The following is a 22,931-nucleotide window of genomic DNA, read 5'->3' as shown; positions in this document are numbered from 1 at the left end:
CAGGGCACCATGCCCTACGCTGTGTTGTTCAAAATGGATCATACCGGTTTTGGCATCCATTGCGGTACATTGGCAGCCCATTCGTAATAAATGGATTGTCGTAACGCATTACACATTAACCTGTGCTATAACGCACCGCAATGGAACACTTAAGTGGGCTCGCAAGGTAGTGGCCAAAGTAATAGGTTCACAAACCCCAAAAAAGAGGCAACAGAAGACTGATACAAACTTGACATCTGATCCAATCCAATCATTTATTTTGCGTGATCTACCTATGAATGACCCTAGTATGCACATGGGCAAAGTAACAGGTTAGCTTTAACGCTGCACACTTATCTTCCTTTCTGTCCCCTGTGACTTGGAGCTCATAAAGGGATCAGGACACTGACTCCAACCACAGATGGCTATGCGACCAATCACCAGTTCTGTCACGTGGGTGGAGAAGGAGCGGGTCACATGCTCCCCATAACCGTAAATGGCAGGTGTTTCACTTCCAATGGTGAGTGAAGCGGTGTGGGCCATACTAGGGGAGTGGGTCCCCTTTTTTTAGGCCTTCAAAGGCTTCAGTCTGTATAGCGGCAGAATGTACAGCAAGCTTCTACTAAGCATTGCAAAGCTTTATTGACAACACTGACAAATTCTGCAGCATGTAATGGAATCTACAAGCCTTTTACATCAGTCATTGACCCCAGTGAGGACAAGTCTACGCACCTACCAACCTTATATATTCACACAGCAGGGCCAATCCATTTTGTGGCTCTGATTTTTCTTAGAGCCACAGAATGCGACGACGGTTTATTTGATTGTTGTACCCTTTATACAATAGAAATTGTTGAAGACCTCACGTGAAAAGATTCCATTGTTCATCCACCACATCTGGGCGTCTCTACCACCTCCACTTTTTTGGGGCCTATAGCCTCATCCTTCAGACCATATTGAACTCCATCAGCATCTCAGTTCAGGACCATCCAAACCATACCCTAGTTCAGGGGTGTTAAACTCAATTAAATCGTGGGCCGCATCAACATTATGGTTGCCCTCAAAGGGCCTGTAAGACTATATAAATGTATCTAATCTTTATCATAATTGCCTCTGCATTCCATTATCACTGGTTTTAGTAACTTGATCTGCCTAGATCTGAAAGTAGAAGTCTAGGAAATGGCCTGGTGGGCCAGATTCGGCCCCTGGGCCTTGAGTTTGACACATGTGAACTAGATGAACAGTACGAGCGACCACCTGCACGGGGACAGATGTATTGCCCGTTGGCCTACTTCATGGTTGACTTGCAGAACCCATATGGGAGGTTCACCTCGATTTCCCTTATAGGTTCTCCTGCAACCCCTTCCATGTGAGTTTCTCTAAACAAATATGCTCAATGATTTCCAAACTTCTCCTTTACTTTAAAATACAAAAATCTTTTATCTTTAAAATCTTTTTGGAGTCTCTTCTTCTGGAATGTATTAGATGAGGAGCTTACTTATATTATCACCAGTCACTTGAAATATCCAGTGAGATGAGCTGTATAGTTGTCCTTTTGTCTCTACTGACTTTGTCCAAGGCCACCTTTGCTAAGAGTGTTGGTTCTCTCAGATGACTTCCTTCTACTGTCTGACCTCAACACGCATTGTCTCCTCGTGCTCCAGCAGACCAACCAGAGCAGGTACTTGTCTTCAAACATTCAGTCAGGTTGGAGACAAGGATGAAAACTATGGACTTCCATGAACACTCCTTCCTTCTCATTCAGTTCTCAGTCCCGTTTTTGCCCAGGTGCGAAAACCGTTGCATCCTGACCCAGAAACCTCCCATCCCCATGACAACTGAAATGCGATTTCAGGGAGGACCTCTTTGGAAAGCGCTTGTCACATTCAGGACAGGAATAAGGGTTCTGGCCTGTGTGGACTCTCTTGTGCCTAACCAAAGCTGATTTGTAGGTAAACTGCCTCCCACACTCGCTGCATGAATATGGCCGATCGCCCGTGTGGATCCTCCCATGGATGGCAAGGTATGACTTATCGGTGAAGCATTTGCCGCATTCGGAACATGAATATGGCTTCTCCCCCGTGTGAACCTTCTCATGCGCAAGGAGGACTGACCTGCGGGAAAAACATTTCACGCATTCGGAACAGGCAAACGGCTTGTCGCCGGTATGAGTCCTCTGATGTGAGACGAGGCTCGACCTCTGGGTAAAACGTTTGCCGCACTCGGAACAGGAAAAGGGAGTCTCTCCCGTGTGAGTCGTCTGGTGTCGGATAAGTTGGTCTTTCCAAGAAAAGCATTCCCCACATTCCGAGCACAAATAGGGCTTCTCCCCGGTGTGGGTTCTCTGATGTGAGACAAGGCTGGCCTTCTCCGTAAAACACTTCCCGCATTCTGAACATGAATATGGCACGTCCCCCGTGTGAGTTCTTTGGTGGCGGAGAAACTGGGCTTTCCAAGAAAATGACTGGCCGCATTCAGGACAGGAATAAGGCTTCTCCCCCGTGTGCGTCCTCTGATGTAACAGAAGAGATGGTTTCTGGCTGAAGCTCTTCCCGCATTCGGTACACAAATACGTTTTCTCCCCCTTGTAGATCTTCTGCTGCCTGATAAACTGAACCTTCCAAGAAAAACAGTTCCCTCTTTCAGAGCCCATCGGCACATTGCCACCTGTGTGAGTCAACTGATGGCTAACAAGCTGAATTTTATAGAAGAAACGTTCCCCGCATTCAGAACACAAATAGGGCTTCTCCCGCGAGTGAGTCTTCTGGTGGCACATGAGGTGCCCCCTTTCGTTAAACCTCTTGCCACATTCCATGCAGGTGAAAGGCTTGTCATCGGTGTGGATCCTCTCATGGGTGGCCAAATGCGACCTGTTCGTGAAATGTTTGCCGCACTCAGAACAGGAATACAGATTCTTCCCTCTGTGAAGCTTCTCGTGCGTGATGAGCGACGTTTTCCGGTAGAAACCCTTCTTGCATTCGGAACACGAATAGGGCTTCACACCCGTGTGGACCTTCTCATGAGTGGTGAGAGCTGATTTATGTGTGAAGCATTTCCCACACACAGAACAGGAAAAGGGTTTATCACCCGTGTGGCTTGCCTGGTGCCTCAGGAGGTAGGTTTTTCGAGTGAAGCATTTTGCGCATTCGGAACACAAGTACGGCTTCTCCCCGGTATGAACTCTTTCGTGTGTTATAAGGGCCGATTTGAATTTAAAGCTCTTCCCACATCGGGGACAGGAATACGTCTTCTGCTGTCTGTGGAATTTCTGGTGTTTGACGAGTTTTGCTCTCTCGGTAAAACATTCGCCGCATTCGGAACAAGGGAACTTTTCCCCTCTTCTATGGGTTTTAGGGTGAGCGCCGCGATAGGAGTCATGAGGGTGGCTGCCAACTTGTGCAGGTGGATCACGTGATACTTCTCCACTGTGATGGAAAGTCGGGATCATGGGGGGATGCACTGAAAAGCTGGATGTGATGTCATCATATGGTGTGCTAATGAGACCTTTCTCTGCGTTGTACCTTCCATCTGGAGGAAATAAGAATGGTAAGAACCTTTAAAGAACTTCGGTCTACTTCAACATTAGAAGATCATTGTAAAGAGAATTTAGAATTGTCTTCTACACATCGTCTCCGTACAATATGGCTACAATGAGGATAAATAAAACCAAAAGCCAGGTTATTATGTACCTACTGTAGACTATATACCTTTTTATACTATTAATAATTCATAGGTTCATAGTTTGTGGACACCTGACCATCGCACCTCTATGACCTTTCTGGACATTCCATTCCAAAAACATGGCCATTAATATGGAGTATCTAAGAGCCTTTTTAGAGAAGCCTTCGCTCTTCTGCCTAGAGGAGCCTTCGCTGTTCTTCCTAGAAGAGCCTTCGGTGTTATTCCTAGAAGAGCCTTCGCTCTCCTTCCTAGAGGAACCTTCGATGTTCTTCCTAGAAGAGCCTTCACTCTTCTTCCTAGAGGAGCCTTCGCTCTTCTTCCTAGAGGAGCCTTCGCTCTTCTTCCTAGAGGGGCCTTCCCTCTTCTTCCTAGAGGGGCCTTCCCTCGTCTTCCTAGAGGAGCCTTCGCTCTTGTTCCTAAAGGAGCCTTCACTCTTCTTCCTAGAGGAGCCTTAGCTCTTCTTCCTAAAGGAGCCTTCTCTGTTCTTCCTAGGAGGAGCCTTCGCTCTTCTTCGTAGAGGAGTCTTCGCTCTTCTTCCTAGAGGAGCCTTCCCTCTTTTTCCTAGAGGAGCCTTCCCTCGTCTTCCTAAAGGAGCCTTCTCTCTTCTTCCTAGGAGGAGCCTTCGCTCTTCTTCGTAGAGGAGTCTTCGCTCTTCTTCCTAGAGGAGCCTTCCCTCTTTTTCCTAGAGGAGCCTTCCCTCGTCTTCCTAAAGGAGCCTTCTCTCTTCTTCCTAGGAGGAGCCTTCGCTCTTCTTCGTAGAGGAGTCTTCGCTCTTATTCCTAGTGGAGCCTTCCCTCTTTTTCCTACAGGAGCCTTCCCTCGTCTTCCTAGAGGAGCCTTCCCTCGTCTTCCTAGAGGAGCCTTCCCTCATCTTCCTAGAGGAGCCTTCCCTCATCTTCCTCGAGGAGCCTTCCCTCGTCTTCCTAGAGGAGCTTTCCATCGTCTTCCTAGAGGAGCCTTCACTCTCCTTTCTAGAGGGGCCTTCACTCTCCTTCCTAGAGGGGCCTTCACTCTCCTTCCTAGAGGGGCCTTCACTCTCCTTCCTAGAGGGGCCTTCACTCTCCTTCCTAGAGGGGCCTTCACTCTCCTTCCTAGAGGGGCCTTCACTCTCCTTCCTAGAGGGGCCTTCACTTCTCCTTCCTAGAGGGGCCTTCACTCTCCTTCCTAGAGGAGCCTTCCCTCTTCTTCCTAGAGGAGCCTTCACTCTTCTTCTTAGAGGAGCCTTCACTCTTCTTCCTAGATAAGCCTTCACTCTTCTTCTTAGAGGTGTCTTTGCTCTTCTTCCTAGAGGAGCATTCGCTCTTCTTCCTAGAGGAGCCTTTGCTTTTCTCCCTAGAAGGGCCTTCACTCATCTAGGAAGGCTCTCCACAAGATTTTGAAGTGTGTCTGCAGGAATTTGTGCCCATTCAGCCAAAAGACCATTTGTGAGGTCAGGTTCTGATATTGGATGAGAAGACCTGGCAGCTCACAATTAATGTTCCAGTCCATCCCAAAGGTGTTCAGTAGGATTGAGGTCAGGATTCTGTGTAGGCCACTCCAGTTCCTCCACTCCAAACTCATCAAACCATGTCATCATGGATATGAGCTCCTCAGGGAACTGTAAGAACCTTTAAAAGAACTCCAGTCTACTTCAGGGCTTGAAATTATGGAAATGAAGGACTGAAGCAATAACTCAAAAATTTGGAAGGTCCTTCAAACTGCTGCCTACATTCTATTTGTTTGGGAAATGACCCATTTCTCATGAGGTCCCATTTTTGAGTTCTTGCTCCAATCCTTCATTTCCAACTGAGGAATGGGGTTGTGCCTGCCCCCAAAACATGTTGGCTGTCTGATATATACATAATTATTAAACTTTTTATGGACTCTTGAGATCTGATTTGGTATGGTGCTCTTCTTTGTTGTCCGATCTCTGAGTTGCTTCCTGTATCACCCATTGGAGACTGTCGTTGAGCTGCCCAACCACAGGCTACCTCCAGAGTCAGATCAAGTTGGGTAGATCAGAAGGGATAGCAAGAGGCTCCTTCCAGCTCCTCTGAAATACTCTTGAGAGTTGCCATAAACACAGCTCAGTGGTTACACGTTGTCACCCTAGGACAGGAAGTGTGTTACTGGCATGATCATCAGGTCTCAACTGGTAAAGAAAATACTGAGTACGAAGAACTAAAGCAGTCACCACACCTAAAGCCTTTTAAGCTGCAATGTATTCCATTCAAATATTGGGTTTAGATTCACTTTAAGGGTTGTATTAATAAACAATTCACCGAGCCGTTCTCCCGTGAATTTCGGTGAAATAAAGGCAAAAGCAATAAAGGCAAAAGCAATGATCTTATAATGTCATGTAATACAGCATTATGGCCACTAGATAGAGCTAAAGTATTCCTTTCCTATGCTCCTCAGCTCCATCTGGTGGCCATGAATAGTAGTTTCCAAATGTTACATTCAACCTAGAAAACACATTAAATACTAAAAACGTTTATTGTGCCTCTATTTGCACAGAGCGAACATTCACAGAGATTTGCAGGGTGAATTGTTTATAAAGAGATCCCTATGTGTATGCCTGCAAGCCATGCATGCTCATTTCCCCATATTTCCTTAATCGCATGAGACCCTAACTTCCTGTAGTCAGCTGTAAACGCTGCCTCTGCTGAACCAATATTCAAAGCAGTGTTGTCAAGCCTGCCCGAGTTCTCCCATACTGGACTAGTTTTATACAGGAATGCGGCTGTTAAAAAACATGTTGAAAGAAGTATTAGGCAAGAAAAATGCATTTCCCTTTGTTTCGTGTTGAATACACACCTGTAGAAATGTCCTCCTCTTTAATCCTCACGCGTCCTTCTTCCTCCTCCTCAGCTTTGACGTCCCCCTGAGTGTCTCCGGTGTCTGTGAATAAAGAGGAGAGTGAAGCCCCCCGTACTGAGCAGTGATATGGCCACGGTAAGGTCATACTGCTGCTTTATAAATTGTCCCCCATTAGGGGTGTGTTTATAAAAATATGAATCCTGCAACCCGGCATGGACATTCGTTCTTTGTGAATGGGGCAAATGTTATTAGTATTAGGGATGCACCGATATATCGGCCGCCGAAACATATCGGGCAAATGGCGAAAGTGCCATTTTCCTGCCGATACATTGGCGCATCCCTGGTTTCTTTCCTCCCCGCTGGGCGCTGCTCTGTGTCCCAGCGGGGAGGAGAGAAAGTGACAGCCGGCCAAGCGCTGCGGGAGGTGAGAGCTGTGAGGGGCCGGCGTCTCTCCTCCCACACCGCTCAGCCTCCTATCACAGTCCGGCAGAGCGGTGTGTGGGCGGAGACAGCCCGCGGTGTGTCACAGGAGGCTGAGCTCCTGTGACTCAGCCTCCTGTGACAGCGTGTCAGAGAGGAGAGCGAGAGCAAACACTCAGTGATCAGTGATCGCCGAGTGTTTGTAAATAATTAAGGACATCTAAGTAAAAAATAAAAAATATTTAATAAAAAATGAATAAATAAATATAAAAAATGTAAAAAGTTTATAAAAAAATACATGAAAATAAAATATTTGAAAAAGTTTAAATAAAAAATCATTTTTGGTTTCGGCCTGACAATTTTTTTTATTTCGGTTTTGAAATTTCCATTTCGGTGCACCTCTAATTAGTATATTTTTGTTCCCAGCCAGATATAATTCAATGATAAAGTTAGAGTGAATCAGGAAAATACCACATTACGGCCACTAGATGGAGCCGAGGAACTAAATACGTATTTCCTGTTATGTTTAGCTCCATCTAGTGGACACAATGTGGTATTTTCCAGATTCACTCTCTTTCACAGGACTATCGGCTTTTGCCACTTTTTCTTTTTTTACAAATGCACCTCTTAGTGTTCATTCCTCACCTGTGCTCATCTCTGGGGGAATTTCCTCCTCCTTACACGGCTCATCTGTTTCCTCCTTCACTTCAACTTTAACATTATTTAGATTTTCATCCTGAATAACATAAAACACAAAGTATATATCAGCGGAGGCTAAATGGACATTTTCTAGTCTTCAAGTCCCAATAGATGAGATTGTACTCCTACTATCAAGTTCGAACAACCAATGGCTGACAAGCCCCCATTGACTGTCAATATGCTCGATTTACTAAGCACGTATCTTTCAGCTCTATCCGCCATGATGGTTATACCTTCGGACGCTGAATTGGAAGTATTTTCATGGAATACATTTGTTAGTCATTGGTCGGTTGGACTGAAATAACCTTATGTTCTTTGTCTGAATGACCTCATCACCAGCAGCACATACCTTTCTTTTGTTCCCCTAATGCTCTGTGCATCCACTGACTGGGGGCAGAAAACACCCAGTACTACAGGATATGGAGGAGCACGTGACTCCACTCCACTGCCCATGTGACATCGCTGATGCCTGTTATTGGCCCTGCACTGTCTCATGTGACTGGGAGAGTCCTCAACCCAGTGTAAGCTTTGACTACAACAACTTAGGACTTCCTTCCTTTACTACTTGCCCCCAGGGGAGTAAAAAGGAAGGTGAGTATACATTTACAATTATACTAACATGAATGTATTAAATGATCTGTATGTAGCCCTGTACTATGGATCATTTAACCCATTCATGTTAGCAGAGGATCATTGTAAATGTATTGTTGCAGGCACTCTATATGTACATGTCATATATACTACATATAGAGTGCACTGAACAATAGATTTACAATTATCCTCTGCTAATATGAATGGGTTAAATGATCCGTAGTACATGATATGTAGCCCTGTACCCCCTTTTCCACTTACAGAGCTAGGTTATTTTTCTTTTAAATAAATATTAATGTCATTTTATTGGTATCTATCTACCAGTAGCTGCCTCATTTCCCACCCTCGGCTTATATTCGGGCCAATACTTTTTCCCAGTTTTTTTGGCTAAAATTAGGTACCTCGGCTTATATTCGGGACGGCTTATACTCGAGTATATACGGTATGTGCTGCTGGGGAGGGCGGCATTAAATTATACTGTTCATTTGCCCTGCCTTGTCAAAGCATAGGATCTGCTCTTTGACCAGGTCTTTTGTTCCATCTACCTGATCATCTTGAGGGATCTCCTGATGCTCCTGAGGGATCTCCTGTTGTTCCTGAGGGATCCTCTGATGTTCCTGAGGGATCTTCTGATGTTCCTGAGGGGTCTTCTGATGTTCCCGAGGGATCTCCTGATGTTCTCGAGGGATCTCCTGATGTTCCTGTGTGGAATCCTGGGAATACAGAGGACGGGCCTGAGGGATCTCCTGATGGTCTTGTGTGGAATCCCGGGAATAGACAGGACGGGTCTGAGGGATCTCCTGATGTTCCTGTGTGGAGTCCCGGGAATACAGAGGACGGGTCAGAGGGATCTCCTGATGTTCCTGTGTGGAGTCCCGGGAATACAGAGGACAGGCCTGAGGGATCTCCTGATGTTCTTCTGTGGAATCCCGGGAATAGAGAGGACGGGTCTGAGGGATCTCCTGATGTTCCTGTGTGGAGTCCCGGGAATACAGAGGACGGGTCAGAGGGATCTCCTGATGTTCCTGTGTGGAGTCCCGGGAATACAGAGGACCGGCCTGAGGGATCTCCTGATGTTCCTGTGTGGAATCCCGGGAATACAGAGGATGAGTCTGAGGGATCTCCTGATGTTCCTGTGTGGAATCCCAGGAATACAGAGGACGGGTCTGAGGGATCTCCTGATGTTCCTGTGTGGAATCCTGGGAATACAGAGGACGGGGACATCTCTCTGGGGTATTTCTGTTCCTGGATCCATCTGTAGGAAACACATCAATAGATGTTGTAACTATATCCTGAATAAATGCAATTACATTACTACGGTTTATGTTTGGCAACTGGAGGACAGGACTACTTCAGCTACCTGGTTGAGTTAGTCCTCTGGGTTAGTCAAGAGTGGCAGAACAAATGTATGACAGAGCCAATGAGAAGTGTCCTGGAATATGAAGAACCCTTGACTCTGTTATGTGGATTTAACGTTTATTACTCACCTGAGCTGATCTTTGGAGGGATTTCCTCTTCCTTACACGGCTCATCACCGCTCACATACAGATCTTTTCCTTCTTCTTTAATTTCAACTTTAATGTTCAGATTTTGACCCTAAATATCAAACATAGATGGCCCATTAGATTAAGAACAATGGCAATATGACTCTATAGAGCTCATATCAAATTAAGTCACTGTTTTATTTCCCTGGACCTTTAGATCCATGTACCTGATGTTCCTGTGGGATCTCCTGATGTTCCTGTGAGATCTCCTGATGTTCCTGAGGGATCTCCTGATGTTCCTGAGGGATCTCCTGATGTTCCTGTGTGGAATCCCGGGAATACAGAGGACGGGTCTGAGAGATCTCCTGATGTTCCTGTGTGGAGTCCCGGGAATACAGAGGACGGGGACATCTCTCTGGGGTATTTCTGTTCCTGGATCCATCTGTAGGAAACACACACACTGACTGAATACATTGCTTATATCAGACGATGTGTGTATATAGGGGGATCCTCAATACTCAAGAAATGAAAGTCTCCTCTTACCCGGTGATGTGAGGGGCGGCCGGTTCTCCATCATGACGTCCTTGTACAGATCTCTCTTATGAAATAATTACACTCCTTTTGCCTGCGTCTGGGCTTGGAATTTAGGACGGGTCATCAATCTCTGCAATAAATCAATAAAAAAAAGTTACATTATATGTTGATCATAAATATCATCCACACGGTGCGGGGTACATAGAGTTGAATGCCACACAGGATGCTGTCTTAAAGGGGAGAGATCCATTGACAGACCACATTCTCATTATTACAGAAATAATAGTGAGGACCTGCAGGAAGATGATGATTTGTTGGGGTGACATGTCACATGACCCCCCGCTCCCATCTAGCCCACAGAGAGTGCTGGGACCCCCTTCTGTCATAATAAGAAGACATTATTACCTCCTCCTCACTGGGCACACACTCTCCAAGATAACACCCGCTCCAGGGGGATTCTCGCAGTACCTGAGATCCTCTTTCTCCTCCCTGGGCTACAACAAAATGGCCACCCTTTTACTATAATGAAGACCAGAAAAATATATATACTTTTTATTAATTATCAGATGTTTATCCTCCAACAAACTACTACAAGCTAATCACAAGCAAAAAAAGCATTTCATATAAATGTCATCTATACACAATAAAAGATATTAATCCTGAACTTCAACAAAATGGCTTCGTCCCCTTCTGAAATAAAGGACGCTTCATCTTCTCACACAACAGATGGCTGCGCTCTAGTGGTGTATTTGGCTCCACACTGGAATAATCGGATAGTCTGGCAACCAAGAAGCAGCTGGGAGATCATTTAAATGGCCAGCTGCTTAGTGTAGTAAAAATAATACTAATAATAATTATAATTAGGAAAAAAATTACAGCAATAACAAAATTTCAAAGATAATAGTAGTAAAAATGTATAATAATCGTAATAAAAATTTGTGGACGCCTTCCCAGAAGAGTTGAAGCTGTTATAGCGGCAAAGGACGGGCCCCAAAAATGAAGTTTGGAGGTCTGTAGCTATTGACTCAGCAGACAGTTGTCGACTTCTGCGCACTGTGCGCTTCAGCATGCGCTGACCCCGCTCTGTCATTTTACGTGGCCTACCACTTCCTGGCTGAGTTGCTGTTGTTCCCAGTTGCTTCCACTTTGTTATAATCCCAGTAACAGATGACCGTGGAATATTTAGTAGCCAGGAAATGTCACGGATGGACTTATGGCACAGGTGACAACCTATCACGGTACCACGCTTGTAGTCACTGAGCTCCTGAGAGCGACCCGTTCATTCACCAATGTTTGTAGAAGCGTCTGCATGCCGAGGTGCCTCATCCTATACACCTGTGGCCATGGAGGGGATTGGAACACCTGAATCCAATGATTTGGAGGGGGAGGGGCCCAATACTTTTGGCAATATAGTGTATTATTGCTCTACTCTTGCAGGGAACTATTTTTGTATGACAACAAGCCACTAGAGCTGGATGTTGAGCAGTGGTTGGACCTGCAGGCTGGACAGTCGCTGGGGCGGGATCCCTGGTTGCAAAGAAGATTAAAAGGCATTCGTTGGAAATATTTAATTGGCTAGCAGGAGTCTTTGGGGGCTAAAATACAGCCAGTGGAGTCTTCAGCTGCTATGTTTCTGTAAAGAGTCTGGGTTGCTGAAGTCTTCCACGTGGGCAATAGAAATGCGACCAGACACTTGTACTGAAGCAGAACAGACTAAGGGTGCTCATTGGTGGGATGGGATGGCCGCAGACTTGAGGTATCTTCTATCAGAATGGTACATTTAGAAAACTGGATGGTTGGGGATGATGAAGTGGACAACAGGAACATGGTCAGGAGCTGTGACTATTGGGCAGAAACTGGACAGCAGGTCTGGTTGTAACAGAGGAGCAGCTGAGGTTTTGGAGTTCTGAACTATAGTAGTGAGAGTCCGGGGAAATAATGAAGGGTGTGAGACAGAAGAGATCTGACCCGGTGTTAATGATCTGCTGAGTGTGTCTGAATTCACCAATTTGCTCTACCGATGTAGGGAAAAAATGTATATATATCAGCGATCTTTCACTCCGCCCTCCATAGCCAGACACAACAAATGGGTAACCAGAGCTGGATATATGGATCAAGACAACTAGTGAGCTTGCACAGTTCCAAGACAACTAGTGAGCTCGCACTGGGGCGGGGGTTGTTTTTCAGGGGTTGGGCTTGGCCCCTTAGTTCCAGTGAAGGGAACTCTTAAGGCATCAGCACACCAAGACATTTTGGACAATTTCATGCTCCCAACTTTGTGGGAGGAGTTTGGGGATGGCCCCTTCCTGTTCCAACATGACTGCGCACCAGTGCACAAAGCAAGGTCCATAAAGACATGGATGAGGGAGTTTGGGGTGGAGGAACTTGACTGGCCTGCACAGAGTCCTGACCTCCACCCCATAGAACACCTTTGAATGAGAGCGGAGACTGCGAGCCCGGCCTTCTCCTCCAACATCTGTACCTGACCTCACAAATGGTCCAACGTTCCCATAGACACACTCCTAAACCTTGTGGACGCCTTCCCAGAAGAGTTGAAGCTGTTATAGCGGCAAAGGACGGGCCCCAAAAATGAAGTTTGGAGGTCTGTAGCTATTGACTCAGCAGACAGTTGTCGACTTCTGCGCACTGTGCGCTTCAGCATGCGCTGACCCCGCTCTGTCATTTTACGTGGCCTACCACTTCCTGGCTGAGTTGCTGTTGTTCCCAGTTGCTTCCACTTTGTTATAATCCCAGTAACAGATGACCGTGGAATATTTAGTAGCCAGGAAATGTCACGGATGGACTTATTGCACAGGTGACAACCTATCACGGTACCACGCTTGTAGTCACTGAGCTCCTGAGAGCGACCCGTTCATTCACCAATGTTTGTAGAAGCGTCTGCATGCCGAGGTGCCTCATCCTATACACCTGTGGCCATGGAGGGGATTGGAACACCTGAATCCAATGATTTGGAGGGGGAGGGGCCCAATACTTTTGGCAATATAGTGTATTATTGCTCTACTCTTGCAGGGAACTATTTTTGTATGACAACAAGCCACTAGAGCTGGATGTTGAGCAGTGGTTGGACCTGCAGGCTGGACAGTCGCTGGGGCGGGATCCCTGGTTGCAAAGAAGATTAAAAGGCATTCGTTGGAAATATTTAATTGGCTAGCAGGAGTCTTTGGGGGCTAAAATACAGCCAGTGGAGTCTTCAGCTGCTATGTTTCTGTAAAGAGTCTGGGTTGCTGAAGTCTTCCACGTGGGCAATAGAAATGCGACCAGACACTTGTACTGAAGCAGAACAGACTAAGGGTGCTCATTGGTGGGATGGGATGGCCGCAGACTTGAGGTATCTTCTATCAGAATGGTACATTTAGAAAACTGGATGGTTGGGGATGATGAAGTGGACAACAGGAACATGGTCAGGAGCTGTGACTATTGGGCAGAAACTGGACAGCAGGTCTGGTTGTAACAGAGGAGCAGCTGAGGTTTTGGAGTTCTGAACTATAGTAGTGAGAGTCCGGGGAAATAATGAAGGGTGTGAGACAGAAGAGATCTGACCCGGTGTTAATGATCTGCTGAGTGTGTCTGAATTCACCAATTTGCTCTACCGATGTAGGGAAAAAATGTATATATATCAGCGATCTTTCACTCCGCCCTCCATAGCCAGACACAACAAATGGGTAACCAGAGCTGGATATATGGATCAAGACAACTAGTGAGCTTGCACAGTTCCAAGACAACTAGTGAGCTCGCACAGTTCCCCCCATGCATCACCTTGTCATTGGGGCTCTTCCATGTCAGGCTGCCTAACCTAACCCTAACGTGTAACCAAAACCATAACCTGCAAAATCAAAAACGCGGACTCCAGGATGAATAAAATATTTTATTGTGAGAAGTATAAGCAACGGAACAGATGCCGATAATGTCATGACATTCTTACAAGTCAACCCGAGCAGGCAACAGACATTTAACTAGTGCGAGAGCAAGCCAGACAAACCATGCACAAGCAAGGCAGGATTGAGAAAGAGCAGGTCAAGCCAGGCCTGGATTGAAACCTGCAGAGCAAACCAAGACAGAGCTAGGGATTAGTAAAACAGGGCTAGGGATGAGTAAGACAGGGCTAGGGATTAGTAAAACAGGGCTAGGGATTAGTAAAACAGGGCTAGGGATTAGTAAAACAGGGCTAGGGATTAGTAAAACAAGGCTAGGGATTAGTAAAATAGGGCTAGGGATTAGTAAAACAGGGCTAGGGATTAGTAAGACAGGGCTAGGGATGAGTAAGACAGAGCTAGGGATTAGTAAAACAGGGCTAGGGATGAGTAAGACAGGGCTAGGGATTAGTAAAACAGGGCTAGGGATTAGTAAGACAGGGCTAGGGATGAGTAAGACAGAGCTAGGGATTAGTAAAACAGGGCAAGGGATTAGTAAAACATGGCAAGGGATTAGTAAAACAGGGCAAGGGATTAGTAAGACAGGGCTAGAAATTAGGACAGGGCTAGGGATTAGTAAAACAGGGCAAAGGATTAGTAAAACAGGGCTAGAAATTAGTAAAACAGGGCTAGGGATTAGTAAGACAGGGCTAGGGATTAGTAAGACAGGGCAAGGGATTAGCAAGACAGGGCAGGAAGTTGGTAGGGTAGGTCAAGACAAGCCTGGGAGAGTGCAAGGCAAAGCAAGGCAGGACTGGAAGTCAGCGAGCAAGGCAAGGACACCACTGAGAGTCGATAGGGCAAGGTAGGATGGCACTGGAAGCCAGCAGGGCAAGACAGCAATGGGAGCTAGCAGGGCAGGGAAAGGCATGACTGTACACTTGCATGGTAGGGCAAGACTGGACTGGCAGCCAGCAAGCCAAGACAGGCAGCTGAAAGTGCATATGGCTGACTCCAGAGCTTATGTCGGGAGAAAGGTAGTGATTAGGTGACAATTGTATTTTTCAAGCTCCGACCGTGTATGTGTGGCTGCCCACTCAGTATCAATGTGTGCAAAATTTAGGTAAGCAAGGCAGGACTGGAAGTCAGCAAGTCAGCGAGCAGGAAAAAAACAAGGCAAGACAGCCCTGGGGGGTCAGCAGCGCAAGGCAAGACACCAAGGACAGGCAACTGGAAGTGCATGTGGCTGACTACATAAAAAGGAGGAGGAGGAGGGCCGTGGTTAGGTGACAACATTATTTGTCAAGCTCCATTGATTGTATGTGCTGCCCAATCACTACTAATCTGTGTAATGATTTACGTTACTGAGCTGTTGCCTCTTGAAACAGGTACCTCTTGTCTTTCGTGGAAACTGACATGTGACATAAGGGAGGACTTATGTGAAAATTGTTGGCCGCAATCGGTACATGAATACGGGTGATCACCAGTGTGAGCCCTCTCATGTCTACCCAGAGCTGATTTACTGGTGAAGCTTCTCCCGCACGCTGCACAGGAATAGGGCCGATCGCCAGAGTGGACTCTCTGGTGTATAACCAAATCTGATTTATTGTTGAAGCCTCGATCGCACTCGGAACAGAAATATGGACAATCGCCCGTGTGGAGTCTTTCGTGCCGAGCTAGAGCCGCTTTACTGGTAAACTCTCTCCTGCACTGCGAACACGAGAACGGGCGGTCGCTGCTGTGAATCTTTTGGTGCTCGTTCAGATGGGACTTTCGCTTAAAGCCTCTCCCGCACTCGGGACACGAATACGGTTTTACGCCCGTGTGGCCTCTCTGGTGCTGAACCAGATTGGCTCTGTAAGAAAAACACTTCCCACATTCCGGACACGAAAACGGCTTCTCCCCCGTGTGACTCCTCTGATGCCGTATGAGATCCGACTTCGAGCCGAAGCATTTGCTGCACTCGGAACATGAGAACGGCTTCTCCCCAGTGTGAGTCTTCTGATGTGAAACGAGTTGTCCTTTCTGGGTAAAACGTTTCCCGCACTCGGAACAGGAGAATGGCTTTTCTGGTCTGTGAGTTCGTTCGTGGATGTCGAGGACAGACTTCTGCCTGAAGCATTTCCCGCACGCAGAACAAGCGTACGGTCGTTCTCCTGTGTGAACCCGTTTATGTATGGTGAGGTTTCTCCTCCAGGAAAAAGACTTTCCACATTCAGAACAGGAATAGGACTTCTCCCCCATGTGAATTTTCTCATGGGCGACGAGATGTGACTTCCAAGGGAAGCACTTTCCACACTTTAAACATGAATATGGTTTCTCCCTTGTGTGAGACTTTGGGTGTGTGATAAGTTCTGCTTTCTCAGTGAGACATTCAGCACACGAGTCACATTCTGAATGAGCCAACCGGCAGGTGACTGAAGGTGGACGATCATGAGGGCTCCCCCTTTGTGTAGAGGGAATGGACGAGACATCTGAACTGTGACGTACAGGACCAAGGCCAGGAGCAATGGGGGCTTCTTTTGAGGAACAGGACGTGATGTCATCATCTTCTATTTCACAATCTGTAGATGGGATGATGGGACATTTCTCCGAGTTATTCCTACTGTGTCGGCTATCTGAAGGAGACAAGAAGAAGAATGTATGAAGATCTGTCATCTAGTATCAGAACTGAATTTACTCCTTATAGAAGGCAATGGGAACCCCAAAAACAGGACATGCAGATCAAAGGCACCTGAAAGCAAAAGACTTGACAAGTCTACACAAGTCCTTGAAACTATCTGTTGTCAGCAAATTTATTTAAGAATGAAGAAATAATACGTACCTGTCTCGTGGTCAGCCCTTGCTTTCTTGAAGGGCTAAGCTTGCTGAGGAATCTCCAGCATCTGGCATACTTCTAGGTGTGCCAGATACATGGTCTCCCCCAGTGCGCCCCATGGTTCCTTCCATTGACATCACTACTTTGTCCTGTAGGGGACATACCTGGCCATCAACACACAACATGATGTGAGGAGGAGAGCCGGAGTCTCATAGAAGCTGATGGCTCCTGACTCCCCCCACTAGAAACATTCCGTCCCCCCATTACTGTCTACTGACAGAGGAGGGGGGAGAAGAAGAGATTGTTGTAGTGACTGAACAAGGAGAATCTGGGACTCTTTTCTGGATTTAGTGTTTATTCCTCACCTGTGCTGATCTCTGGAGGGATCTCCTCCTCACACAGCTCATCACCACTCATATATAGCTCCTCTGATTCCTCTTTAACTTCAACCTTAATAGCAATCATATCTTCACTCTGAATAATACAACAATGTAGAAGGACATTAGAATCAAGATTTTGCAAACACTATTTCAATCTTTTTATGAAACAAGACTGTGTGCAGACGTCATTGATGAAGAACATCAATTCTAACTACCTGATCATCTTCATGAAACTCATGCTGTTCCTGAGGGATCTCCTGAGGGATCTCCTGATGTTCCTGAGGGATCTCCTGATGTTCCTGTGTGGAATCCCGGGAATACAGAGGATGGGTCTGAGGGATCTCCTGATGTTCCTGAGGGATCTCCTGATCTTCCTGTGTGGAATCCCGGGAATACAGAGGACGGGTCTGAGGGATCTCCTGATGTTCCTGTGTGGAGTCCCGGGAATACAGAGGACGGGCCTGAGGGATCTCATGATGTTCCTGTGTGGAGTCCCGGGAATACAGAGGACGGGTCTGAGGGATCTCCTGATGTTCCTGTGTGGAATCCCGGGAATACACAGGACGGGGACATCTCTCTGGGTTATTTCTCTTCCTGGATCCATCTGTAGGAAACACACACACTGACTGAATACATTGTTTCTATGTCTTTATATCAGAGGATGTGTGTATCTAGGTGGATCCTCAATACTCAAGAAATGAAAGTCTCCTCTTACCCGGTGATGTGAGGGGCGGCCGGTTCTCCATCATGACGTCCTTGTAGAGGTCCTTGTGTTCTAAGTCCTCCCACTCCTACATGGAGAAATAGTGACATCCTGACACATTATAGGAACCTGACACACCCCATCATACACATCGGACACACCCCTTTGGTTACTGGATATGTCCCATATTTCCTTCCAGCGCTTACCTCTCCAGTCAGCAGCTCAATGATATCATATGTGACATCGAGAAGTCTCTTGACATTCTTTCGATTAGGTATGAGGGAGGAACTTGGAGGTTCCACATTGGGGTTGAGTGTCACATGTTCACCAGATGCCTTCTTCACTACCATGTAATCCTGCGTATTAAGGTAAAGACCAGAAACAACACTCGACTTGTTCTCTTTCTGGCAAAAGAACCCCTGACAACATTTCAGCTCTCTGTTCTAGCAATAAAAAGTAACAGTGATATAATAAGACATTCCCAGAATCCTTTGCTTTTCCCAGCTGGCCTCTGTTTCCTCAGTACAGATCAATATATCAACTCACAAAGTCACTGAGCTTTCCAACCATGTCTACTTAGTATAGGTTACACAAACCTCATGTGACCTCCCAGAATCCTCTTCACCTCTCCGGTCAGGTCTGTGTTTTATTACTAGAGATAAGAGTGATGTCATGTGACCTCCCAGAATGCTCCTCACCTCTCCGGTCAGGTCTGTGTTTTATTAATAGAGGTAAGAGTGATGTCACGTGACCTCCCAGAATCCTCCTCACCTCTCTGGTCAGGTCTGTGTTTTATTAATAGAGATAAGAGTGATGTCATGTGACCTCCCAGAATCCTCCTCACCTCTTCGGTCAGGTCTGTGTTTTATTAATAGAGATAAGAGTGATGTCATGTGACCTCCCAGAATCCCCCTCACCTCTCCGGTCAGCAGGTACATGATCTCTAAGGTGAGATTTAAGATCCTCTGGGTCATCTTCTTCCTCTCCTCATCCATATCGTGTGGATCAGTCATGACTGAAGAAATTCCCTCTAGTTCACATGGAAGAGCCTTTCAATCAGTCTTCACCAGTGAATGTGGTAAGGTGGGTAACCTAAAGAAAAACAAATGCCAATGAGTTAGGGTATAGCATTGGTCAATGACAGTCTTCCATGTATCTCAAACACAATTAACAACTTTCTCTTGAAACCAGATGTTTACTTGAACCCACAGGTCTTCGTGACGGCTGCTCTAGAGTTACCTAGCAGCAAACTAACTAGATCAAAGGTACGGCATACAGACAGAAGGATCCATCCCATCTTAATACAGTGAACATGTTTATAATTAATACAGCACCATGTAAATCTCCCTCAACAAATACTGGCAGTAGAACAGGTCGCTTCCAGGACTTCAGGGATTAACAACATGGCGCCATCATAGGACGCCACCGCTCCAACTAATCTATTCAGGAACTGTCCTGCCCTCTTAGAGCTTCCTCAGTGGTTTGCTAAGATGGTAGACATTTGACCAAAGCATGTTCTCAACCCATATAATTGTTTGTGACATGAACTGGAACCCCAACTCTAAGCCAGGTCTTTTTACCAAACAGCTGGGCCACCTTCACTGAAGACCTTCTGGAAGCAAATCCAACATCTTGCACAAAGCAAGATAGGAAGCCACCTCTCCAACTAGTCCATTTGCCAACTTTCTTGCCCTCCTAGAGCTTCCTCTGTAATTTGCCAAGTTGGTGGACATCTGAAAAAACTTTGTCGTTAACCAAAATAATCCTGCATGAGATGAACTGGGACCCCAAATCTAAACCAGGCCTTATGATTCAAGAACTGGGCCACCTTCAAAGAAGGCCTTCTGGAAACAAATGCAAGATCCTGCAAAAAAAAGATAGGAAGCCACCTCTCCAACCAGTCCATTCACCGACTTTCTTGCTTTACTAGAGCTTCATCTGTGATTTGGAAAGATGGCGGACATCTGACAAAACTTTGTCGTTAACCAAAATAATCCTGCATGAGATGAACTGGAACCCCAAATCTAAACCAGGGCTTATTATTCAAGAACTGGGCCACCTTCAAAGAAGGCCTTCTGGAAGCAAATCCAACATCCTGCAAACCTCTCCAGCTAGTCCTCCTCTCCAACTAGTCCATTCACCAACTTTCTTGCTCCTAGAGCTTCCTCTGTGATTTGGTAAGGTGGTCGAAATTTGACTAAACCTGGTCCTCAACTCAAGTAGTCATCCGTCTTATTACTCAAGAACAGGGCCACTTTTACTTAAGACCTTCTGGAAGAAAACCCAACATCTTACAGAAAGCCCTTTTCTGGTGTCCTATATGGGATGTCTTCATATGTACCTGATTAGAGGGATCGTGTTTATGTAAACTACATGCTACTTGTAAATTACACGGGAGTGCTAAGAGCTGGCCCATCCTACCAGTCCTGAACTTCTTCCACCCGGCATATCAATCACTCGCTACCTACTAAATCTGAGCAAGTCTACTGTTTACAGAGCTCAATAGATGAAGATGAACTTTAAACACTGAACCGCATACATTTGATTGACATTGTGTAGATCATTCAGTTCACGATCTTCTACTCATTGCAACTAATTCCCTCGGAGAAGCCTGTCTGTGTGGGCCAACGCGTTCCGGAAAATCCCAGTCGCTCTTCAGCTTAACTTGTATAGGGCCAACAATAATATCTGCTCTCTCCACCGATAAAGGGGGATACCACCAAATATTTAATTATAATACAAACAGTTGATGAATTTTGGGGTCTTTGATCATATTCACCATATAATGCTATATATTTACACTGGTGCACTTTCTATACACCCCACCAGCACTATTTTTTAACCAGTTCCCATATAGCCCTTACCTACAGTAATATTTACATTGAACCAACCTACCTGTCCAGTCTGCACGCACATACCCTGCACTGTGGAGGTAAATAAACAATGCACAGAGCAGAAGGACCTGGCACCTGCGCTCTTCTATCAATTCTACAAATGCTTGGTGGACCACAACAAAATGGCCGCTGCTCTACTTCCTTCCCTAGGCGCTACAAGAAAATGGCCGCCGGCTCTGCGACGGGTCCTCACAGAAGCTCTGTATGCGGCTTGTGGTGTGCGGCCCTCGGCCAGCAGAGGGCGCAGGTCGGCGTCCCCGAGTTCTAATATGCAACTGATAGACATGAATATTTATAAAGGAGAGGGGGGTTCTGGGAGCTGGCTGTGTCCCCGCCCCCTATCTTATAGACTAGAGGGGTAGAGACTGCCCAGGGAGTCATGTGATCAGTTCAGGTAATTTAACCCTTTCACCACTGAATTCCAAGGCTGGCCGAAAAGCATTAGGGCTCATTCTAGCTCTTCGCGGCGACTGATGTTCTTCAGAAACCGATCATTGCCAGTCGCCGTCGTTTGTTTTCTATGTTGCCCCATTCGCAGGACAATGCTGATGTTGTGTGAACGGGGCACACTGGATGGCGTCGGAAGTCACCGGAGTACAGCGAGCTGCGACAGCTTGAATGGAGTGTACACTTTGTACACAGACAATAAAGTTATTAAAAAAATAGCAGTGCTCTGTAGAAACGCAAGGCACCGCTACACACTGCTGAGGGACACCAGCCCGGCTCTAAAATGGACCTTAGCAATCCCTTGTCCACTAAGGGCCCATTCACACCAGAGCATTGCAGTACACGTACGGTGCTGTGCACTTATTACACGCCATCGCCCAGCGTGCGGTACCATGTGCTAGATGCGTTGTGTTGCTATTCGTTTGAATGGCGCCCCAACGCACCTGCCAGTACCACGCATTGCACTGGGATGCCATTCAACACAACTTTAGTTTACAAATGAAATGAATCTTCAAATGTTTTTATGTAATACAGCATAATGGCCACTAGATGGCGCAGAGGAGCATAGGAAATAACTATTCCATAGGAAAGACCTTCCAGCCTTTATCATGGAGGAAACAGTTTAAGTTCAGTTCAAGGTTTCTATAGTGTTGGTGGTGGTGGGTCGCCATAATCTGCTCATCGAAAGATGACTGAAATGTCTAGAAAAATCGGTGAGGTGTAGAGCCGGCTTTACTGATCATGTAGGGAGCAGGACATCCAGCGTTGAGGAAACTCTGTAGCAATAGGATTGCAATACCAGCCCATTGGGTCAAGGCAACCTACTGGCAACAGTCTGAATATTTCTATGGAATGGTGGTAGGTTGTGGTAAGCCATTGGCTCATATTTGGTGCGTTTGTCATCATAACCATGACAGGATTCCAGTAGATTTACTGAACCCCTTGACCGTAAATGCCCAACTAGAGCGAGTGACAAACTCAAAACTCAAATCGCTATTTACAGCAGCCAACACGGTGATCATATAGATGGATACAGGCCGCAGTGTGGCCATTGCTGTAGTCCCTGGGAGAGAAGACAGGCAGCGTGCTAAGGTTTAGGTAAACCCTCACAATCAACTCATATTTGCTACCTTCTGGTCTCCTAAATATTCCATTACATGTGTTTGAATATGCCAGTGTAATGCAAACATCATCTATTGTCTGAAATTTAGAGCTGTCCTGTGTAGGGCTGAATCAACTAATCGGTAATGAGAATTGTTGTCAACAATTCTCATTATCGATTAGTTGATCCAGATCGCCTACTTGTCTTCTCCCCGCTGGGAGCCGGTGTTTCATCAGCTCTGTGTCCTCTCTGATCCCCGCAGCCGGTGCCCAGCAGTGAGGAGAGTTCCCTCACCCCGCCGCCTTAAAGTGGACCTGCCCAGCGCTGGAGACAAACAGTACTGCCCCGAGCCTTTATCAGCCATACAATGGAGGCCATGGAGGGTGAGAAGGGGCCGTGCCTGTCATCCCTGTCCATAGTATTCTCTGTGAATCTGAGTGTTAGTCTGGTATGACAGCAGTGCCTGTACTGATAGCCGGTGATCACTTCCCAGCAGGTGTTCGGGTCTTTCCATTCAGAGTGCTACTT

The 22,931-nt window shown here is 46.3% G+C and overlaps 1 protein-coding gene across 1 annotated transcript in view; it reads right to left on the bottom strand.

Annotated features, from left to right (window-relative positions):
- Window positions 1-1,747: 1,747 nt before the first annotated feature.
- The window catches only part of LOC108797723, a 46,575-nt gene continuing 25,391 nt past the window's right edge, over window positions 1,748-22,931 (bottom strand). The window contains exons 7-16 of the mRNA XM_018569375.1: window positions 15,420-16,337; window positions 14,188-14,245; window positions 9,657-9,765; window positions 7,708-7,820; window positions 7,525-7,615; window positions 6,457-6,540; window positions 4,402-4,992; window positions 3,745-4,110; window positions 2,778-3,507; window positions 1,748-2,525 (exon numbers count right to left, since the gene is read on the bottom strand). Of these exons, the coding sequence (XP_018424877.1) occupies window positions 1,748-2,525; window positions 2,778-3,507; window positions 3,745-4,110; window positions 4,402-4,992; window positions 6,457-6,540; window positions 7,525-7,615; window positions 7,708-7,820; window positions 9,657-9,765; window positions 14,188-14,245; window positions 15,420-16,337 (3,838 nt within the window). The remainder of the gene's footprint in view (window positions 2,526-2,777; window positions 3,508-3,744; window positions 4,111-4,401; window positions 4,993-6,456; window positions 6,541-7,524; window positions 7,616-7,707; window positions 7,821-9,656; window positions 9,766-14,187; window positions 14,246-15,419; window positions 16,338-22,931) is intronic.

The sequence above is a fragment of the Nanorana parkeri genome, unplaced genomic scaffold, assembly GCF_000935625.1.
Source record: "Nanorana parkeri isolate BGI_ZX_2015 unplaced genomic scaffold, ASM93562v1 scaffold1326, whole genome shotgun sequence".
NCBI lineage: Eukaryota > Metazoa > Chordata > Amphibia > Anura > Dicroglossidae > Nanorana > Nanorana parkeri.
The sequence above is the reverse complement of the archived record's forward strand: the minus strand, read 5'-3'. Positions and strand labels throughout refer to the sequence as shown.